At 36.0% G+C, this 22,165-nt stretch overlaps 1 protein-coding gene across 4 annotated transcripts; it reads right to left on the bottom strand.

Annotated features, from left to right (window-relative positions):
• Window positions 1-1,437: 1,437 nt before the first annotated feature.
• Window positions 1,438-22,137, bottom strand: YIPF5 (Yip1 domain family member 5). 4 transcript variants are annotated; one of them, XR_004284023.1, is made up of 8 exons: window positions 21,996-22,136; window positions 21,370-21,489; window positions 14,470-14,642; window positions 13,495-13,640; window positions 11,291-11,472; window positions 9,629-9,916; window positions 5,731-5,777; window positions 1,438-1,699 (listed from the first exon to the last, which is right to left on the bottom strand). XR_004284023.1 is itself a non-coding variant. In XM_032336310.1 (7 exons), the coding sequence occupies exons 3-7, from the start codon at window positions 21,477-21,479 to the stop codon at window positions 9,754-9,756; spliced, it is 774 nt and encodes a 257-aa protein (XP_032192201.1). In that variant the 5' UTR covers window positions 21,480-21,489; window positions 21,769-21,860; window positions 21,996-22,137; the 3' UTR covers window positions 9,377-9,753. The 4 variants fall into 4 exon arrangements, 2 of the variants coding, with proteins under 2 accessions (XP_032192201.1, XP_032192200.1); XR_004284024.1 differs by lacking the exon at window positions 5,731-5,777; XM_032336310.1 differs by lacking the exons at window positions 1,438-1,699; window positions 5,731-5,777 and adding an exon at window positions 21,769-21,860 and having other exon boundaries at window positions 9,377-9,916; window positions 21,996-22,137.
• Window positions 22,138-22,165: the final 28 nt, after the last annotated feature.

Here is a 22,165-nt window from a genome sequence, read left to right as displayed (position 1 = left end):
AAAGCACAACATGATGCAATCAAAGTCTCACCAATTATTAGCAGGACTAGTGCTCATGTATGTATTTTCCACTCTCAGCCCGCAGTTCAAAAGCACACACAAAAAAGTGCCAGGATTGTGATGTTCTCTCTCAGTGGTCATAAAATCGGACTCAGCAGGGAAGGACAGAAAGAACATGGAAGAGGGCCTGTGAAGGGCTGCTAAGATGCTCTGAGTGCCTGTTTCTTGATCCAGTCATGTGACTATGATCACTTTGTGAGACTTCACTAGCTGGACACTTACATCTGAGAAGTTTTCTGCATATGTCATAACACAATTAAAGACTCCCATTAAAAAAGGCACAACACATGAAACATGCCATTCTTAACAACACAACAAAGAAGTCAGTGCCAGGTGACCGTTTATATACTTGTCACTAGGTGCATGAAACCTACAAGTCCTGAGCTGGGTTACACTACTAAAAAAATGTGAAGAATCTGAGAAGGATCTAGACAAGAATCCAAGGGCAATCAAAAGAAGAAAGTTACGTTGTGAGTAAAAGCATTAAGGCAGAGAATATTTAGCTTATAAGGAGGAAACCAAAAGCAGGACTTTGTTCATAGTAGGAATTTAATAATTTGGAGCTGCACTCAATGGGACAAGCTCATTGAGCAAAGCAGGGAAGTATTTCCCCAGTCAGTGTACCAGGAAAACTTCAAGGAAGGGCCTTATTTCTTCCCTGTATCACTTGCAAAAAGAGATCAAGTGTATCTTCCCCATCACTTAGGCAGTGTTACTTTTTTTGTTAAAGAACTGAGAATGGGCAGCATAAAACTTCAATATGCACAAAAATTGCAACAAATAGATCTCATTTCCGTATCAGGGTCAACTAGAGCTGGAATAAACTCAGCACCAACAGAAGAGAGACAGAGAGGCAGGGACAGAAGCCGTACCCTGGGAATTGGATATGTTTCTCTTTAAAATGTTGATAAACTGCTTATTTTTTATAGCTCTGTAACTACTATTTCATCTCTGCTCTGAATCTGAATTTTATAATTGCCAATGTAGAAAAAACTACATTTGGAGCAGTACCAGCAGCCAGAGTGCACCCAGCCTAGGGGAAGAAGGCAGCAGATGAAATGAAGAGCATTAGGATGGCAGTGAACGGATACTGTCTTCCAGATTTTGGCCAGGGTCCACAGGTTCCCTGCCCATCTTAGAGGATGGTGACCTAAGACTGTCTCCAATAAAGAAAGAGCAAGAAGACTGAAGCTCTAATTGCAGCATGAGCAATTAACTAGTGAGGAGGAGAAATTTCCCAACCCTAGGGCTAAAATGAATTCGTGAGAAGTTTTGCAAACATGTCAGTAAGAATTGCCTATGTAGTCTGGATGCTGAAAAACTGTTTTACATTAGACTTTCTAGATAAAATTGATTTACAAGATTAACATAACTTTCTGCTGTTTGATTTACTTTATTTTTAGTACTTATGGCTTTAATACCAATAATGTAAACAGGCTGTATTTTGATTACACTAAAAATTTTATATCACTCTTCATATAACATAAGTAGAAAACAAATTTCCTAACACACGTTAGCACAATCGCTTCAAACTTCCCCTGTTGATTATTTTAGGGCCCCAGATTCTCTGCTATCACCTTCTGTTCAGTCTTGACTTTCAGGCTCACAGCTGAGCTCCAGTTCTTCCTCCAGGGGGGACCTGGTTAAGACAGAGGTTCCATGGTTTGTTCATAAATTATTCTCTCTCATTTTTGTGATATGAATAAAAACAGAAAATCAGTACAATTCTTGTGTCAAATATTAAATTCTAACTTTGGTTCAAAGTAGATGATCAAGGACAGCCATATTTAAACAACATTCCTCTCATTGTAGATTCGGTTTAATCTTTTATTAAACCATAGAAGTGATTCAATTTTTTATAGGAAAAGCCAAAGCCATGCAACCCTAGGAAGATTGTGACCTAGACCCATCAGAATAAAAGTCTGAAGAGACGGTAAAAAGAAAGCCTGGGTTAAGCAAGATCTTCTGGCAGACATACACATGCAAGGAGTATCTGAACTGGCATTTAAGCTGGAAGATGCTGTTCAACAGGACTGCTTGAGCAATGATGAAAATGTACATTTAAACAATTCAGAAATAGTGTTTTTTTAAAGTGCATTGCTTAAAAAAAGCTTAAAAAAAAGCTTGCTTAAAAAAGCAAGGCATACGGTGCCTAGGTAGCTCAGTCAGGTAAACTTCTGCCTTCAGGCATCAGGTCATGATCCCAGGATCCTGGGATGGAGCCTCACATTGAGCTCCCTGGTCAGTAGGAAGCCAGCTTCTCCCTCTCCCTTTTATTTCCCCTGCTTGTGCTCATGCTCTCTCTGTCAAAAAATAAATATGATCTTAGGGAAAAAGAAAAAAAAAAAGCAAGCTGTAAAATATTATAAATACAACACCAAAGCAAAAAATACCCTCTAAACAAACAACCCCATGCAAACAAAAACCAAGCAAAAGGAAAGCATTTTAAATCATTTTATTAAGTAATTCAACTCTTAAAAGTGCAATAAAAATTTATATAACAAACTGATTTCTGCAGATGTCTGAAGTAAAGATGTTGATTTTAGTTTTTATAACTGCTATCATAATAAAATTTAACTCCTGGGAAGTGAAATAGCAAAAAATTGGGTAACAAGGTCTAATTTGAGTAGAGTCACTGTCAGATCATACCATATATCTGATATTCTCTCTAAAGATGAGTACTGATGCAATTAAAGCCCAATTGAGTTAAATGGAAGGGATGCTCTGAAATAAGTAAATTAGATGAGCACAAAGATCCACTGAAGGAGAAATTAAAAATGGGCACATTTCAGAACTTTTTTTAAAAAAAGCTACGTACAGTGACCTTAAAAGGACACTGTCAGACTGACTCTTCTAAACGGGCAAGAAAAAAAAGGCAGCTCACTTTGAATGACGTTTTCCCTTCTCATGTAGGAATAATCTGAGGTGTGGGCATGACATGATACTTGTACCAGTGTTCACATTCCACTGCTTAAGAGTAGCATAAAGGAGCACCTGGGTGGCTCTGCTTTCGGCTCAGGTCATGGTCTCAGGGTCCTGGGATCGAGCCCCGCATCGGGCTCTCTGCTCATCAGGGAGCCTGCTTCCTCCTCTCTCTCTCTCTCTCTCTCTGCCTGCCTCTCTGCTTACTTGTGATCTCTGTCTGTCAAATAAATAAATAAAATCTTTAACAACAACAAAAAAAAAGAGTAGCATAAAAATGCTGAGGTAATAGAGAATCACAGATCAGTGCTTATATAAACATAGATGTGACTTGCAGCTTCAACAAATCAAAAACTAGACTCACACTAAACAGAATACTAGGGAATAAAATTATTGAAATTTTCAGAATTTAAATTCTGCATTTAAGTAATTATTAACGTGAGCACTATAAGAAGCAAAAATGGCATGTAATAAAGGAAGATGCCAGTACCAACGCAGCACTATTTATAATTTTTTTAAAAAATGTACCAAGATCCTAACTGTTTGATAATAGGGGACTGCAGAAGTCAATTAAATTCTGGTCATTTAATAAAATGATATCCAGCCAGGAAAAAGGATGAAGAAAATTTCAATGTTCAACGTATATAATGATGCCCACAATAGACAGCATGCTAAGTTAAAAAAAACAAACAAACATGACCTTGAAAACATTATGCTAAATCAAAGAAGCCAGAAACAAAAGGCCCCATTTTATGCTTCTCTTCTTACAGAATGTCCAGAATAAGCAAATCAGAGACAGAAAATATTTAGTGGTTGCTAGGGTATGGGAGGTGGGAAAGTGAGAACAATGGGGATTCTCTGTGAGGTGATGGAAATATTCTGAAATTAGTGAAGATGGTCGTACACTGTGAATACAGTAAAACCACCAAATTAATAAAATGGATTTTGTTATAGGAATTTAATAAAATAATTTTTAAAAAAGGAGCGTGCACATGTGTATTCATGTGGAACAAGTCACTGGGGGTACAAAGTGGGGAGGAGGAGGATTCCTGTATGTGACCTGCTAAAACAAAAACCAATCAACCTGAAGGGAGTTAGGTGGGGAGTGAAATTTGGAGGAGGCAATAATCTCACTTCCTTGGTATCTCGATGGTTTTTCCCACTCTGGTCAGGAGTTCTTTATTGTTTTATCCTCTATTAATATCTATCTTAGGATTCTTCCTCCTCCTTTTCTCTTGAACTCTAAAGATACAGGTGTTCTAGCAGTTTGCTCTACTTCCCATTCTCACCCTCCATACTGTTAACGTATCACTAAATCTAACACATTTTAAGGGTACACTTAAATGATTTTAATAAACATACAGTTGGGCAACTGTGAGCACTCGAAAAGCTCCCTCCTGCTCCTGAGCAATCAGTTCCCATTTTTACTCCCAGATAACTACTCATCTGTTGTCCCTTCAGATTTCTATTCTAGAAATTCATAAATGGGTATGTGGGCTTTCATATATGGCTTTTTTTCTTAGCATAATGTTTGAGGGTCATTCCTGTTAAGATATCTTATCAATAAACTATTCCTTTCTATTGCTGTATAGAGGTATTATTCTTTACCAAAATGATGGCATGTAACAGGAGAAGAAAATAAAGACATTCCTATTTTGAAAAAACATGTAACATAGTAGGACTTTTAAGACCACTGGCTGCCTAAAGAAAGGACTATCAAGACCTATAGCACTAGCAAAGATCACAAAACTGAAAACTGTAAGCAAATTTAACATGAACTTTTACAAGGAATCTTGAATTATATTTACCTGAAGAAACAAAATGAAAGAACCATATTGCTTTCTCTACTTTTAAGATAATCAGAGTAAGCCAAGTAGGTATATAAATTTTTAACTATCTTAAATGTATCTACATTTCCTTGTCTTCTCATTTTTAAGATTCTTTTTGTACTGCTACTGTTGAAAAGCTACTTTAAACACCTTAATGCATAATTAATCACCCTACATGCTATCAGATTTAGTAGTAGTTTTAGAAATAAACCAAATTTATATATGCAAGGTAAGCCTAATTATTTGGGCTCACAAAAAATGTAATATCTGATCTTCAGAACCTAATGTGCTCAAGAAAGTATTTGTGTTTTTAAATTAGGAGAACAGCTCTGTATTTAATTAGTCCTCATTTGAGTATATAATCATTTTAATTTATTTGCACAAACACAGGACACTGTGCTCCATCAGTAGATAATGTTCTTCATTAACTAAAGTAGGAACTTGGTGCACAGGGGTAGAAGTATTCTTATCTTGATGTAAAAATCCTAACTCCATACTACTAGCTTTCTTTCTTCAGTTTGCGTAGTCACTGTCCCGAGATATACATTTGTTAATATAAAACACTTTTAGTTAAGTACTCAGCCAGTCCCTAGAAATAATTTAATATTTAATGTTTTATATACCTACTGCCCAGATATGTATACTCAGTTATTAATGAACAAATCAGCTTACTGAAATTTAGGTAATAGTTATGTATTAAAATTCAAACTTCAGTAATTTGGATGGTGGCAGAGTAGAGTTAAAAATCCATTATTTCTTAATTGGTGGTGTACAATAATAATAATAGCACAGATTGTACAGGCTTAACTCAGGCTGTTTGGAAATAAACCCCGTATTCTTAACAAGCTAATGATAGATCATTCGTTTCTATTCATAAAAGCACACGATCCAATTTTTCCTCATGGGATTCACAAATAACCTTGGTATCTTGTTATTGCCATTCCTTCCCCAAGTCCTAAATACATCCTAAGAAGAAAATAAAATCTCCCGTTAATTACTGTAAGTCTTTGAAAAAGTACTTTGTTTTTGCCTAACTCTGAATGTTTCATTCTTAAGCTTCCTATTTTGAAACAAGTATATCCTTAGATGAAATTGCTTAAGAAATCATTTAAGCTTTCATTTCCAAATAAATTGGAACTTATAAAAATTGAGATCATGGGGCATCTGGGTGGCTCAGTCAGTTAGGTGGCTGCCTTCAGCTTGGGTCATGATCCTGGGATCCTGGGATCGAGCCCCCAGTCGGGCTCTCTGCTCAGTAAGGAGCCTGCTTCTCTCTCTCCCTCTGCCTGCCACTCTGCCTACTTGTACTCTCTCTGCCAAATAAATAAATAAATAAATAATCTAAAAAAAAAAAAAATTGAGATCATTTGGCAACCAGTACTTAGAATGTTACATGGTATCACAAAATGAATCAGAAGATAGTTTGTGAGGACAGATTTAGTTTGGAGCATTATTTTTAGGTAGAAGCTTGCTCTAGCTAGAGTTTTGAAAACCCAGTGCTATTCTTTGGTACTCTTCATGCTATGATCTGTACCATTCTATATTTCTTGCAAAACTTTTGGAAATACTCTATGAAAGCCAAAACACCTTGTCATATATGTACATACATGCGTGTGTATATGTATATATGTATTATACATATACACATATTATACATATACACACACGTATGTATAAATAAATAAAATTTCTCCTACAGGGCAAGTTAAGCAAATTGTCTGAGTCATTACATTAACTCTGCTCTACGTGACAACAAGCAGATCTCCAAATGTGGTCCTAACTTCCTACAACTTTCCACAATAACTAAGTCAGAGTACCCTACTGGATAAGATTTCAATTTCTATAGTTCACCCTTTGCCCAAAGTTCTAAATTCTTCCATTTACAAGGAAAAAAATGTCTAACTTCAGAAAGGCTCCTTTTTTATAGGTAATGAATACTACAAAAATAATTGTATAATTTGAGTTTCAGAGATAATCATCCTACTTAGATTTGGACTATATTTGAGTTGAGCAATGCCCATTAAGGTTACACATAAACTTGGAAAGTGTCAAATGCACAGTACTTAAATTCTACCCCAAAATAGGTCATTAGCTACATTTTCTAAAAAATCCTCTTTGATTGGATGCCTAGTATGTGCCAACAGTTAGCGTTTTAAGATTTACAGAATTGTGCACTATCTTTATAACAGTATCTGGAGAAAGAAGCCCATTCCTACAAGCCTAGTTACATAGCTCTTGAAAGCACCCACTGGTAAACATGCTAATATGACATGGTATTAAAAATCATAAAACAGGGGCACCTGGGTGCCTCAGTCAGTTAAGTGTCTGCCTTTGGCTCAGGTCATGATCCCAGAGTCCTGGGATCGAGTTCCATGTTGGGCTCCCTGCTCAGCAGACAGTCTACTACTCTGCCAGTCCCCCACTGGTGCTTTCTCAATCTCTCTCTCTCTCACTCACTCTGTCTCTAATACATTTTTTTTTTAAAAATCATAAAATACACATTAATGCCATACATAAAGCAACTATCTGTCCTTGGCATAAAGGCATACATAAATAAATAACACTGTAGCTTGACTGAGAGATCCTGAAAATCCATTCATAGTGAGTTTGTTACTCAGAGAAAATCACAATAAGTGAGCTTGTAGCTATACTGACTTATCTCTCATATTTAATGTTACATGTATGTTTTGGGTACAAAATGGACCCTAGCTAGATGCTCTTCCTGGAACTTCATTGAGGAAACAAAAATCTACTACAATGCCAGAGAAAAAAGTCAGCATATATAACTTTTTGAAATAAGTTTTTCAGCTTTTAAAGTATGCATAAATATGGCTATATACACTGTATTTTTTTAAAAAGATTTTATTTATTTATTTGACAGAGAGATCACAAGTAGGCAAAGCAGCAGGCAGAGGAGGGGAGGATGGGGTGGGGGGAGCAGGCTCCCTGCTGAGCAGAGAGCCTGATGTGGAGCTCAATCCCAAGACCCTGAGATCTCGTCCTGAACTGAAGGCAGAGGCTTAACCCACCGAGCCACCCAGGTGCCCATAAGAAAACTTTAAGAAGGGAGACTTTGGCTACACATGACTCTTCAGATATCAAGCAACTCTAAAACTAACCTCTTGCATTAAATGCAACTCTACTATATAGCTGTTTTTGATAGAGTAACTGTTTATATAAGATGGTTTTGTACCCAATCACTTTGGAGTTAACTAAGACAAATAACAACAAAAATCTCTCAACATTGACTTAAATTAGAAATTATCATCTCGGGGGTAGAAGAAGCAAAAAATAAGAAAACAATTTGGGGAATCTGACTGAAGATTAATGGTCTGAGATTATTCAACAGTGAGAAAATTTAATTCCCAAAGCATCATCTACCCTGTTCATTAGGAAAAATTGGATATTAACAGAAGGCACTCATTATATCTGCCTTAACAAGAGCAGTATTTATAAAACTGAACTGAAAGAGGCTAAAAAGATACTATCCATGGATTACAGTAAGAAATATTCTAAAATACTTTGGTAAGTTTGAAAACCCAGCCAGAAACAAATTATTACTGAGATTATTCCTAGATTAAGTATTAATGAAGAAAAATGAATTTATATGATTCCAGAGATTAAAAATCATGATCTTCTAAGAAATATGTTTTATTAACGTAACCTCCTTTTTTGATTGAACACTACCTTTTAAAACCAACAATAAACATCAGTTTGTTTTTTTAATTAGTCTAAAAGTCTCCCCCCCCCCAAAAAAAGAGGGCAACATTTGCCTCCCCACAGGGCACCTTTCTCATAAGTGTAACTGAGCTTGTCCAAAATCAGAGGCAGTTTTTTCAGAAAAACCCAATGATCAAAATACAAGATACAGCATTTTCCCACAGATTCTCTGACAAGAGAGCATGACATTAGCCAAACAAATTTAATACAAGGAAATAATATTGTAACTCAAATTGCCTTTCACTTAATCTCTTTTTTTTTTCTCTAATTTTATACTAAAAAATTTCTGTTCTTAAAACTCAGGCTAAACCAGGAATACAAGTTAAAACTAGTTAAAGAAAATGCGATAACAGAAACAGTAAAAATCAACTCAACAGCAGTTAAAATTGGGAAAATTTTAATTACTAAGCATCAAATGCATTTTACATTGGTAACTGCAGTACTGAAATTGTGACATTTTAAATATTTTTTTCAAAAAAGTTAGTGATTTTCTAGGAAATATGAAGATCCAACAATGAACATAAATGTAGCCAATGTTCCATGTTCAATGTTCCAACAATGAACATAAATGTAGCCAGCCTGGGTCACTACGATTTAGTTAATGCTTACCTTAACAGGTGTTCACATTTCCTGTCTACAATAGACTATGAACTTCTTGTCTCTTTGAATTTTAGCAAAAACTCCATGAGATAATCTAAAGGAATGTCAAATTTTGGAAGTGCAAACTTATAAAATTCTACTTTGGGATCACTTTTTTGCTCCAAGTGCAACTAACTTGAGAATATAGGCAATTTTTCTTTCCTAATCCCTTGGAAAAATATTTCTGCAATACATCTCGTGTCTTCTTAACTATGACTGGGTTGTTTCTAAGAAAGATTATTATGTGGTTAGTTTCCCACAGTTGATAAAAATCTATTAAAAACATCTTAATATAATTTGCAAGGAAAAAATTTGTTTTTCAAAGGTTGCAGGAACAGGAAATAGCACTTCTTAATCTTATCTGTATAAGCACAAATACTTAAAGCTAGTCATACTGCAGATAAATCCAACATAGTATTCAAAAGTTCTATAAAAATGAACAAAAGATACATATTTACTTCCATTGCTCCAACAGTCAAATGTTAGGTCTGCATGAGAGTTGCACTGTAGCAGTTCGCTGGTCCAATTTAAGAGTTCAAGTCCTTTTTGGCCCAATGATGTCCACATGCCAGATAAATTCAGTTCAAAAAACAGAAATCAGGGCAAAGACTCCATATAACAAAGCACAAGGATATGCTACTAGAAGTTGCTGTCCTTCCATGGCTAATGCAGAAATAAAAATTTTGGATGCAGAAAAACTACACCATCCAATAATTCCAGCAGTGAGAATGATTCCTACCATTCCTCTGTAACCAACAAGGAGAAACAGGGGGAGGAGGGAAAAAGGCAGTAGATGAGATTAGTTATGTAAGAATACAACAATAACCAATTCTTAAAAAAAAAGGCATTTTAAATCCACATTGCACAAATTTGCAGAAATGATCGAGTTTTTCAAATGTTAAAATAATGTACCTCACAGTGAATTTAATAATGCTCAATCATTCACATCCACATCCAATGAGGTGAGAAAAAGCTCATTTATAATTACATTTTGCTCCTGTTAGCATAAGAAGATTTCTCAACTTTGGCATTACTGACACCTGGATGGATGCACTTCTGTTGGGAAGGGCTGTTCACCGTTAGGCTGTTTAGCAGAATCCCTGGCCTTCGGCCATGAGGTACCAGTAGTACTCTGTACACCCCACAGTTACGGAAGCCAAAATTATCTCCAGACACTGCCTAATGTACCCTAAGAGCAAAATTGCCCTGATTAGAAAATACTGCTTTGGTAGAAAATCTCTTTTGTAAAATTCAAATATATATGTGCCAATCTCCACAAATGAAAAGAGTGAAACAGTTTCTACACTGAAAATCTAAAGCATTTTTACACAAAGCAAGAATACTGCGAAGCCATCATCTTGTCAGATCTCTAGCATCAGACAGCTGATACCTGTTCTTCCCCTCAACCTCTCCTTTAACTTTTAAGCGCAAAAACAGCGCACGGTTGATTGTGCCTGGCAGTAGCCACAAGGAGGAGTCAGAACAATTGAGAGAGAATCTGCATACTGGCCATGAGAAAAGAATTTAATCAGCAGGAATTTACAGCTTTCTTCTTAACCTTACCTAAAACATTTTTTAACAATTAATACTTAAACTGCTTAAAAGCACATCTGAGAACATGGCAGGCTAGTAACAACAGCCTCTTCCCATAAAAAGAATGTTTCATTTCCAGTTAAAAGCTGCCAAACACAGAGTATGTGTTTATTATTCACTCACTTAGCATATGCCCAACATCTTTAAGAAATGAGATATAGTCTAAAAAATATCAAAGATGGTAAGTAACATTTTAACAACTTGATCTTTTCATGTAATATTTTAGCTAACAATCACCACTGTTCAGTTTGTTTACTGACACTGGTAAATAAACACAAAAGTCAAATTCTTTATTACAAATAAAAGCAGAGATCGTATAAAAGATTTTAAAATTTATTCTCAGTTCCACTGCTCACCACTGAAAAGCATGTAGTACAGTCCTCATTCACAACAGGCCCTATATCTCATGTTTGCTGAATCAGTGATTTATGTTAAACTGAGATATGTGAGATATCTCAGTTATATGAGATTAATCCTATTACAGATAATTGGTCTATCAATCCCCAAAATAAAAATTCAGTACTTACTGCAAAGAAAATATCACTGCAAAGCTGGAAAGTAGGATCATGGGAAGAAGACAATATCCAAGGACACTTGCCACACACCCAAATGAAACACCTGTCATACTCATTAAGTTTAGTAAACAAAACATTCCTAGACATCCAATTGCACTGATCCCATATACATAGCCAAACTGGATTTTGCCAGCCTGTGGGTAAAGAAGAGATTACACGTTAAAAGGAAGAAAGGAAATTCTTTTTGGTCTTATTTCACCTCAAATGGTATACGTAAGAAAATACTCAATTTGTGAGCATCAAAATCTGTAGAGGCAACGATTCTTTATGCAGAATAGTAAAACACAGATTGGCTTTTATATCTTTCTCAAGAAATTTTAAGTATCTATTTCCCAATACACAGATATTTGGTTTTTCTTTTTCCAGTTAGTATACAAGCAATTCAGCAAATAAAGATACAAAATCATGGTACAATCACCTTTAATTAGTAGATTTCTAAAAAGAAATTTAGCTCATTTTAAGCAAATAAACTACAGAGACAAGATGGAAACCCCTGCAGAATGTTTGGACAATATCTAACATCACCTGAAAGCACCTAAGACGAACAAAATTGCCCCAAAGCAATTTGTTCTCATTGGAGGATGTAGTCGCAATCTTTGTAAGAGCAGAAACAATTTCACCATTCATTTATATGGCTGTTAAAGGAGCTAAGTGAAAGGAAGGCAGGATTAGCAGGACACAGTGGTTCTATGGGGAGGGGAGGAGAAAACTGATTAACATGCAAGAGAAACATAATGGAAGATACATTTTTCTTTCATTATTTTTCCAAATTGTTGGTGGATTTATAAAGTCTTTTGACAAACAAGCAAACAACAACAACAAAAAAAATCAAAAGAAAACTTAATTATGCTCTTGTTAAAGATATGACTGAAAAGACTTAAGACAGTATAAGTTAGGTAAATTGCTGTCATAGCACTCTCAGTCAAGATATATGAACAAACATTGTATTCAGGTCATACTGTGATGAAAATCAGTCCACAGAGAAGATTTCAAGAACTTCCTGGTTTGTTAGATTCTGGACATACAAAACTCAATTATGAGAATGCCTCTAAAAACTATGTTACATGAAAAAATTCTTGCCATTTTTGTTAGACTCAGTATTTATAAATATGTAAGAGTGTAGAAGTTTCAAAAGGTTCAGCTGAGTTCACCAACGAATTCACTAAAGTAGTAATAATAAAACCTCATACAGCACTTTAAAATTTTTCAGTGTTCCCATTTAACCTGTCTTGGTTAATCTGTAAACAATCTTGTGAGGTGGGAATCACAACATTATAAGAAGAAGCCAAAAGACAAAAACAGCTTGCTCTAGGACAGAGCAGGAGCACTGAACTAATGCCCAGATTTCCTGACTAAAAATCCCATCTTCTGGGGCACCTGGGTGGCTCAGTGGGTTAAGCCTCTGCGTTCAGCTCCAGTTATGATCTCAAGGTCCTGGGACTGAGCCCTGCATCAGGCTCTCTGCTCGGTGGGGAGCCTGCTTCCCCTCTCTCTCTGCCTGCCTCTTGCCTACTTGTGTTCCCTCTCTGTCAAATAAATAAATAAAATCTTTAATACAAAAAAAAAATCCCATCTTCTATCCATTACATCATTTATCTTTTCTAATTCAGAGACGTAAGATAAAATACAACATATATTAGCAAATTATCTTTACAACTATTCATTTCCAATATACTTTAACATTTGGAAGTAGGAGACAGGCAGTTAAAACATCTTGTCCTTTAATGTTCCAATTCATTAGAAGTTAATATATAGGAAAGTAACCAAAACCACTATAATAACAGAACACTGCACAAAGTCCACAGATTTTAAAAAATAAAAAAAGCTATCATTAAAATACAGAAGTAAAAGAGCAACAGGCTAAAAAATGTCAATTTCTAAAAATAAGGAATTTTGATGATGGACTAAAGCCACACGTTATTGTTTCTTTCCCCTAATAATTAGACCTTTTCTTCAAACAAAAAATTATTTCTAATTATATGACATTTATTATCAGTGGAGAATTGATGAATGGGTACATAATATTCCAACAACCTAATACCACTCAAAATACATTCAAGATCTGATATATAAACAGAGTCTCAAAAATGGCTCCTGGTGGGACACTGAGAGACTGTTTTCTAATCTCACACATAGAGTTCAAACTGAAATCTTACCAGTAACAATGTGGCTCCAAAAGCAAGGCAAAAAACCATCGGTCCTGCCAAATCAGTCTCATTCATGATGCTACCGTCTGCTACTTTTAATGGATGTAACACTGTAAGTGTTTTTTGCCAGATGTGGTCAAAATTGATACCTAATTCTAAAGGAAAAGAAAGTAAGACAGTCCATTAGGATTTGTGACACACCTTTAGTTTACCTGAATCCATGAGGCAACAGGAGAAAAAATGAAGCACTCATTATCAAAAGAGTATCTAGCAATATGAGACATTTTGATAATTCTTCAATAACAGTCTTCACTCACTATGGGGTTTACTCCACAAATATCCTATTTCTGGTTTGGTACTGGAAAAGTGTATGGATATGAAAAAAACAAGACATTCTCAGCTATGACTGCATAACAAAGAATATATGGACAGCATTAACAGTAAGGGGTTCTCTACATACCTGGAGATGCTATGAAATTGTATATGAAACTACGTTTCTATGCACAACTGTGCATTTCTTCTGAGAAGAGTATTCATAACTCTCATTAGACTTTGAAAGGGTATCCAACCCCCCTCAAAATGTACAGAACTACTGCTTTATGGGTTTTAGAATAGTTTGAAAAATGCTATTCTTTTCAGTGATATTACTGGTTTTGCCAGCTTCTTCCATGTAAAATAATCACTACCATGTTATTTCCTTTCATTTCTTCCACTGACAGAATTTAATCATTAATGTGAAGTCAAAGTCAATGCTCAAATACTAACATAATTATCACTTTATAGAGATCTATTAAAAACTCTGGTCCCCTATGGCTCAGTGTGGTTTCATATCTGTTTTTTTCTGTACCTCAATATGGTTTCATATCTATTTTTTTCTGTACCATCATTCTTTTAAAGGAAAGGACAAGTTCTCCAAACTAAGATCTATTTTCACTGACCAGATGGACACTACAAAATACTACGAACTGTTGAAACCAATCCTACCTTCTAATAAAGGTGGCTCATCCTCAAAGTTGTTTCCATAGAATGGCTGAGGTGTTGCTGGAGTATACGCCTGAGTAGGCTGAAAAATCTGCCCAGTGTATGGCTGTTGTGGCTGCATCATGTCTGGAGGGACAAATCGGCCTTGCTGCGAGTAGTCATAGCTAGCATACTGTCTGTAAATCAAAGTTACATTTCTCAGAATTACGTCAACAGTGGTATCTCTGAGAGCTACAGAGTCATAGTCATACAATTCCCTAGAATAGCTATTTTTCCAGTTTTCATAAATGGTGCTGAAATGATAACTAAGATGATCTGATTATCTACAATGTTAAGCTGTGTTTTTTTAGATAATCTTTCTAATGACACCAACACTTACACAGTGCTTAAGCATTTTACAAACTATGAAACTTTTAAACATTAGGTGGTCAACAAATGAAAACTTAAGAATTTTATCTATTTCGCCCCCTTCAGTAAGTATATGTAATATGAAGATAACTGTGAAATACAATTGATGCCTAAGACTACAAATGAAAACACAACATGACAGACTGTACTACATGCTATGTAATTTTCCACTGTAGTTTGGATCTCCATCGAATGTAATAATTCTTCCTGACTCTTTGTAGGATGTTATTTTTCGCAAGTGGGTAAATCTCTTTACGAACCATGACCACTTTCGAATACATAGGGAAAAAATTCAAGCCTCTTTCTGTGAAAGCTTTCTAAATATAACAAAACATTATTGCATTGTACACCTTGTATTTGAATAGCACTTTTAAGTTTTCAAAGTAGGTGTACAACTACTATCTCATTTGATATGTACTATAGTAAATCCTGCATTGTAGAAAAAGAGGCTTTACCAAGGCTATTTTAATGATGAAAACAATAGGGAAAAGAAGGATGCTGAAGCAATATCTTTAAAAACATGTTTTATCAGAGCGCCTGGGTGGCTCAGTGGGTTAAGCCTCTGCCTTCGTCTCAGGTCATGATCTCAAAGTCCTGGGATAGAGCCCTGCATTGGGCTCCCTGCTCAGCAGGGAGCCTGCTTCCCTGCTCTCTCTCTCTCTGCCTGCCTCTCTGCCTACTTGTGATCTCTGTCTGTCAAAGAAATAAACAAACTCTTAAAAAAAAAACCCCACAAAATCTGTTTTATCATGTTCTGGAAAAAAATATGGCTTACCTATCAATGGACTAATCTCATTACACAGTAACAAATACAGAAGTAAAGTAATTATTTTCAAAGATATTTTTGAAAAGAAATGAGAAGCCTTAAAGATCCTTTAGTTTAATCACACTTAAAAATTTTATAGTTCCCTATTGACAAATATAAAATCTAATGACTGCCATGAATATTGAAATTTTAAAATTAAATCTAATTTTTAAATTAACTGAACATCTTGATTAAAAGCAAATCTAAGTAATAGCAAAATTTCAACTACACACAGCCCTCTGGAGAGCCCAATGGGACTCTGAAGATTTAATTATCACACTAATCCAATCCAAGCTTAAAAAAATGCTATTTATTTTTCTGGCTATATAGTAATATAGACTTTGATGAAACACTATTTTAATAGCAAAAGATAAAAAACAATACAGTTACTAGTAAATATATTGTAATAGGGGCATAGATTACTACTGTTATAAGGAATGAGGTACTTTTATGGGTACTAATAAGGAATGATAATCAAAAAATATTCAGTGGGCAGAATCGAAAAACACCCAATGTTCAGAACAGTATTCACTGTATGTACCATTGTGATGGCACTTTTTAGAATATATCTGTATGTATATATTTGTATATATGTATTTTATATACATATACAAACATTAAGTACAATACATACAATTACATAGGTTTAGGTATAATGTAATATAGTATAACACATATAATTATATAGGTAAAAGGACCTGGAAGCAAGGGGAAGTGGAAGACTTAATTTTCATATTAAAAACTTCTGCAGCTTTAAAAATGTTGTATATTTACTACTTATTAAAATTAATTCATTCTAAAATGTTATATATAATATATAGTTACATATTAACTACTAAAAATTTCCAAAAATACATATAACCTATTTGAACATTACTGTTTCAAGTGTTTAATGTGAATTATATCCTATTACCTCACTACAACTTTAGGAGGTTTATTTTATCATCCTTCCCATCCTAAAGATGTAGAAACTGCTATCTGGGTGAAAATGATTTCCCTGTGTGGGCCAGGATGCAAAGCTAGACTTTGATTCCAGTGGCTAACTCTTACCAATTATAATAAAAATCACCCCCAAATCCTACCTTATGGACAGAACTATAGTATCTTTTTTCCATATATACGCTTCCCCTATCATTTTTATATGCAAATATGTTGATTTCCAATTATTTACACATAGACACACACACACACAAGCAACAGGACTAGATGGCTGAAATGAACTAGGACAAGAATCAATATTTTTTTATTTAGTATAATATGCTGTTTGGATGATCTGTTAGAATATATCATAATCTACCTCTGAGTTTATGAACCAGCTAGAAAGGCTCCATATAGGAGCCTTCTACAATCTGCATAAACAGATTGTATCTTATTATCTCTCCCTCAAAAAAAGAGACAGGCAGGATATGAATGTGTGTACAACAGGAAAACCAAAAAGAATGAGTGGTTCTCAAACTCTCTGCTCTTAGAATCCCCTTATACACTTAAAATTTATTATTGGGAAACCCAAAGATTTTTTTTTATTTATGTGGATGTATCTGTCATTATTTATCACATTAGAAATTAAAACAAATGTTTAAAATATTAATTCAAAGTAATAATAAACCAATTACATATCAGCATAAATTTTTATGAAAAAGTACTATAAAAATTACTGAGAAAAGTGGCACTGCATTGTATTTTTGACAATCTCATTAACATCTGGTTTAATAAAAAATACTGTTCTTGGGGTGCCTGGGTGTCTCAGTGGGTTAAAGCCTCTGCCTTCGGCTCAGGTCATGATCCCAGGGTTCTGGGATCGAGCCCTACATCGGGCTCTCTGCTCAGAAGGGAGCCTACTACCTCCTCCCTCTCTGCCTACTTCTCTGCCTACTTGTCATCTTTGTCTATCAAAAAAAAAAAAAAAATCTTAGAAAGAAAATACTGTTCTTTGGGCAGCTGGGTGGCTCAGTGGGTTAAAGCCTCTGCTTTCAGCTCAGGTCATGATCCCAGGGTCCTGGGATCGAGCCCCACATGAGCTCTCTGCTCAGCAGGGAGCCTGCTTCCACCTCTCTCTCTATCTGCCTGCCTTTCTGCCTACTTGTGATCTCTGCCCGTCAAATAAATAAATAAAATCTTAAAAGAAAAAAAAAGAAAACACTGTTCTTATCTGTTTTTGCATTTAATTTTAGTTGAAATAGCTTAAGAAAATCTAGTGTTGCAGACAAACAGCTAGAAAATTATTTAACAACCTTTTCAGATTACTCAAAGTGGTAGTTTTTTAAACTTAAGTTGCAACATAGAAAATGGAACAATACTAATAAACTTTATACTAGAATACACTCATCTGTCTTGCCTTATGAATGGATAGTTGCTTTACTTATGTATGATTTTTTAACATTCACTGCTTAGAAAATATTAGTGTGGGTGATTCAGCTCTTCCAAACATTGATATGGTTAATAGAAAAACATATATATCAAGTATAAACATAGGAAAATCACCTTTGTTAATGTCACCAATGATTTCATCAGAAAAATAGTTAATTCTGGAAAGGTGAAAAGTTTATAGTAATGGACAGTTTTCTCAAATCCTCATTTTTACCTGAAAATTTGAATTTAACCACTGGCTACACAGGCTGTCAGTTTTCTTTCTTGAGTAAGAAGCTCATTATTTCATCTTTGAGTAAATATCTGCCCAGTACTCAAGTCTAAATAACCATAGTTTGTCTATCAGGATGTGCTTTCCAATAAAAATGGTTTTCATGGAGAGCAGCTGATACAGCCTATGATTCAAAATGCAAAGGGGCTTTTCCTCGAGAGAATCACTGTACTTCAGTATGAACAAGAGGTCCTTTGTGACATTTCCATTTTGACACAGAGAATATTTTTAATGTGTGGGTACTAAAGGGTCAGGATTTAATAGCAGCATAATTTTTCTGCTTCATCAAGGGCATCCTTTTAAAAAAATTATTTATGTATTTGACATAAAGAGGCACAGCAAGAGAGGGAATACAAGCAGTGGGAGTGGGAGAGGGAGGAACAGGCTTCCCGCCGAACAGGGAGCCCAATGCAGGCTCGATCCCAGGACCCTGGGATCACGACCCAAGTTGAAGGCAGACACTTAATGACTGACAGCCCCAGATCAAGGGCATCCTCAAATAAACTGGTTCCCTCCACACCCCAGAAAGTGTGTGTTGATGAAGAATACAATGATTACTAGAACAATCTGATGCCCTTGTCTGATTCATATTCAGATACTAGCAGTTTTGCCAGTCATTGTTTTTACAACATCAGTACAAATGTCAACACACCTGAAAAGGTAGATAGTGTCTTAATATTGTTATAACAATAGTTTTAATCTTAAAGACCCCCTGAATGGTCTCAAGGATCCTCTGAGGTCTGCAGTCCACCCTGTAGAACTGTTCATATAGACTCATGTCATGTAAGGAACAGAACTACTACAAGCAAACGACAGCTTCAGGAGTAGTACCATCAGTCCTTCTTTAAGATGCAAGGTGAGAAAAACAACACCATGGAATTTTACTGTTTTCATTTTCTGGAAGGATCTGGTCAGGAAAATTGGTGGCTTGCTCCTGCTGGGTTTAAACTAGAATACAGTGTGGTAGACACAATCTTTAGAGACTAAGTCAACATTGTATTCTATATAGGTTCTTATCAGTTAAGTCAAAGATGAAAAAATAGTGGCTTTAAATACTTTAAAAATATGTAGTTGGCATTTTATAGGCATATCTAGCATAGAGTGTGAGACCTGTCCAATAGGATAATCATAAAACTCAACAGATTAAGATCAAAGGGCCTTTTACTTTTTGTTGCTGCTATTGTTGTTATAAGAATATATAAATGATACTTACAAATGAAACCCAATTATTACTGCCAATACATTAAGCTTCCTGTTTTCCTAGGCTTCATCTATAAATTCATATTTGTTAATTGGCAATGATGGGTATATGAGCAACTACAAAAAATCCTCATCATACTGAAGCAATGGTTATTGGCACATGATCTGGCTGCAATGGAACTGGGAGAGTATTTAGCAAAAGAATATCTAAACAACGCTCCTATGTAAAACTAAAATGAGAGGATGATATCTGGAATGAAAAGATAAGTCACACATTTAAGAGATGCAAACAGGGACAGGAGAAAAGAAAGGCAGAGATAAATAAACCTATGAGGCTATGATCTAAATCTAATAGTTCTGCAGGGTCTTACATCATTTAGTTAAAAACAGGACTGAGTACAGAGACAGGTTTTTCAAAGCCCTTTGCACTCTGGCCAATCTTCCATTCACTTTCCTCTCATACATAGATTAAAACAAACAAAAAACATTCTTAAGTAAATAAATGAATGGAGATTTCGCAACAAGATTTCTCCAATTCTGCCCAATTAACTGTTCAAAGAAGATAAATCCCTGATGGCATATAAGAAAATTTAAATGAAGGTAAAAACTGATTTATAGTATTTTTCACATGCTCACTCCCACTGTTCAATGTGTTAGGTTTTAGGGGGGAAAAGGGCTTAGAATATATCAAATTAAGCAGACTCAAGGGGTCAAAAAGTATAAAAAATGCAACTTATATAAGACAGACCATACTGAAGACTGAATTTGATTTTTGCTTTGCTTTTTAAATTCTTAGGCACTTTCATTCAGATTTATTTATTCAAACATGTTCTACTACTACATGTTTCTCTCAGATCGATTCAAAACAAAACCTTCCCATGCCCTCATCCTGGGAGACTTTCATGAGGTTTTTAAATCAGGGTTCATAGACGAACATCAGAAGGCACATCAACTGTGCAGTAATATGGATATTTATGTGGGCATCTGCGTGTGCACATTTACATCTCAGAAAGAAGTCCCTCATTTTTGTAGGATTCCAGAAGGGGTCCTGGACCATCTAAAAAAGGTTAAGCCATCCTGGTATTGGAAATGACTGATAAGATTATCTTTAAGGTCCTAAGAAACGAAAAATATTATGTCCTAGAGGAGACTGGTGGATAGCGTCAGCTAATGTATTTCTGCCACTATTACCAGGGACTATTAAAAAATCTGGGGTTTTTTTGTTTTGTTTTGTTCTCAACAGTTCAGGGCTGAAAGGTTTTGAGTTCCCCCCTGGCAGGGACTGTCAGCAACTGGCAACTTGTGTGTACTACCCATAAGGTTTCAACATGAGCAGTAATAAAGATGATTATCACTTGCTATTAAAAAAAAATCACCTGATGATTCATAACAGGGAGCTAACACTGCTAAACAGTGTCACTAAGCCCTTTGAATTAACATTGGTAAGGTCTGAAATTTGGATTGATTTAACTCTTAAACTAGCCATCGCAAGATTGCAAATTTTTAACTGGTTCTGTAGACGCAATCGCTTAGGTTATCTTCTAGATACTTGAAGCTAATATCCCTACCTTAAATGATGCAAAAACACTATTACTAGGAAACAGTACTTTAACAATCCACTTTTGCACTCAGGGCACACATGAAGATACCACAGAAGATACCAAACTCTAAACAGGGCAATCCTGTCAAACCCAAACCAGTGTCACAGATCTTTCGAGAGGAAGGAAGATTATGAAAAATCACATTCCTGACAAGGGACATGGTGACACATTCAGTTTTAGGCAGAACCAAACAATAAGGATACAGGCTTTCATTCAGTCTGGGCTACATATTGCCAAAGTTGACAAGTTACTTGCTATAGGGTCCTCCACTTCCTCCATAGTCATAGGACGGCTGTGACTGGTCATCGATGCTGTAACTTGTCTGGTAGAAATCCGTATTTAAGTTATCAAACCCTGCCATTGCAAATAATCTGAAAAAGAAAAAAAATGGCAAGAAGTGTTTACACCTAAGGTCCTACTGAATTCGTTTCGGTACAAAGCAAAAAGCCTTAAGAGGCACTAAATTATTTCTTCTGTAATTGGGGGAACGGCATTTGGAGGACAGATCCAGGTGGGAGTTGCACAGGATCTCCAAGAGCCGGGAAAACACCTCCACTTCACCGAGCTGATATGCCATGGTTAGAGGAAGGGGTGTAGGAGAACTGGTTCCACGGAGGTCTAAAATATCAACAACAAAGACGATTCCTCACCTCACGGCAGACTGCCGCTGACAATGCGACTGTCTCCTTGCAAAATAAGGCCTGGGCCTTCTGGGAAAGGGCAGACTCCTGGAAGGCCGCGCCTGAGGTACAGGGGTCGCGTCAAAGCAAGGGCTTGAAAGGGAGTGAGGGTCTGAGCGAAAAGACCGCCGAACCAAGCCGCGCTGCACTAGACTGAAGAGAAGCCGAACAGTGCACCACAAGCCCGGAACACTCACCAAACCGGGAAGCGGCGGTAGCGGCGTCAGCAGGTCCAGCAACCCCCCAAAACCCCTCAATAAGGCTTAAGACCCTGAACAGGCTCCGTTGCTACGTGTCACAAGGCCAAAGAACTGCTTCCGGGGCGCACCCGTTTGCGCAGGCGTGTTGGCAAATTTGTGCCCCTCCA

The sequence above is a fragment of the Mustela erminea genome, chromosome 3 (assembly GCF_009829155.1).
Source record: "Mustela erminea isolate mMusErm1 chromosome 3, mMusErm1.Pri, whole genome shotgun sequence".
Classification (NCBI taxonomy): domain Eukaryota; kingdom Metazoa; phylum Chordata; class Mammalia; order Carnivora; family Mustelidae; genus Mustela; species Mustela erminea.
Note: the sequence above shows the minus strand (reverse complement) of the source record. Positions and strands in the feature narration are given on the sequence as shown.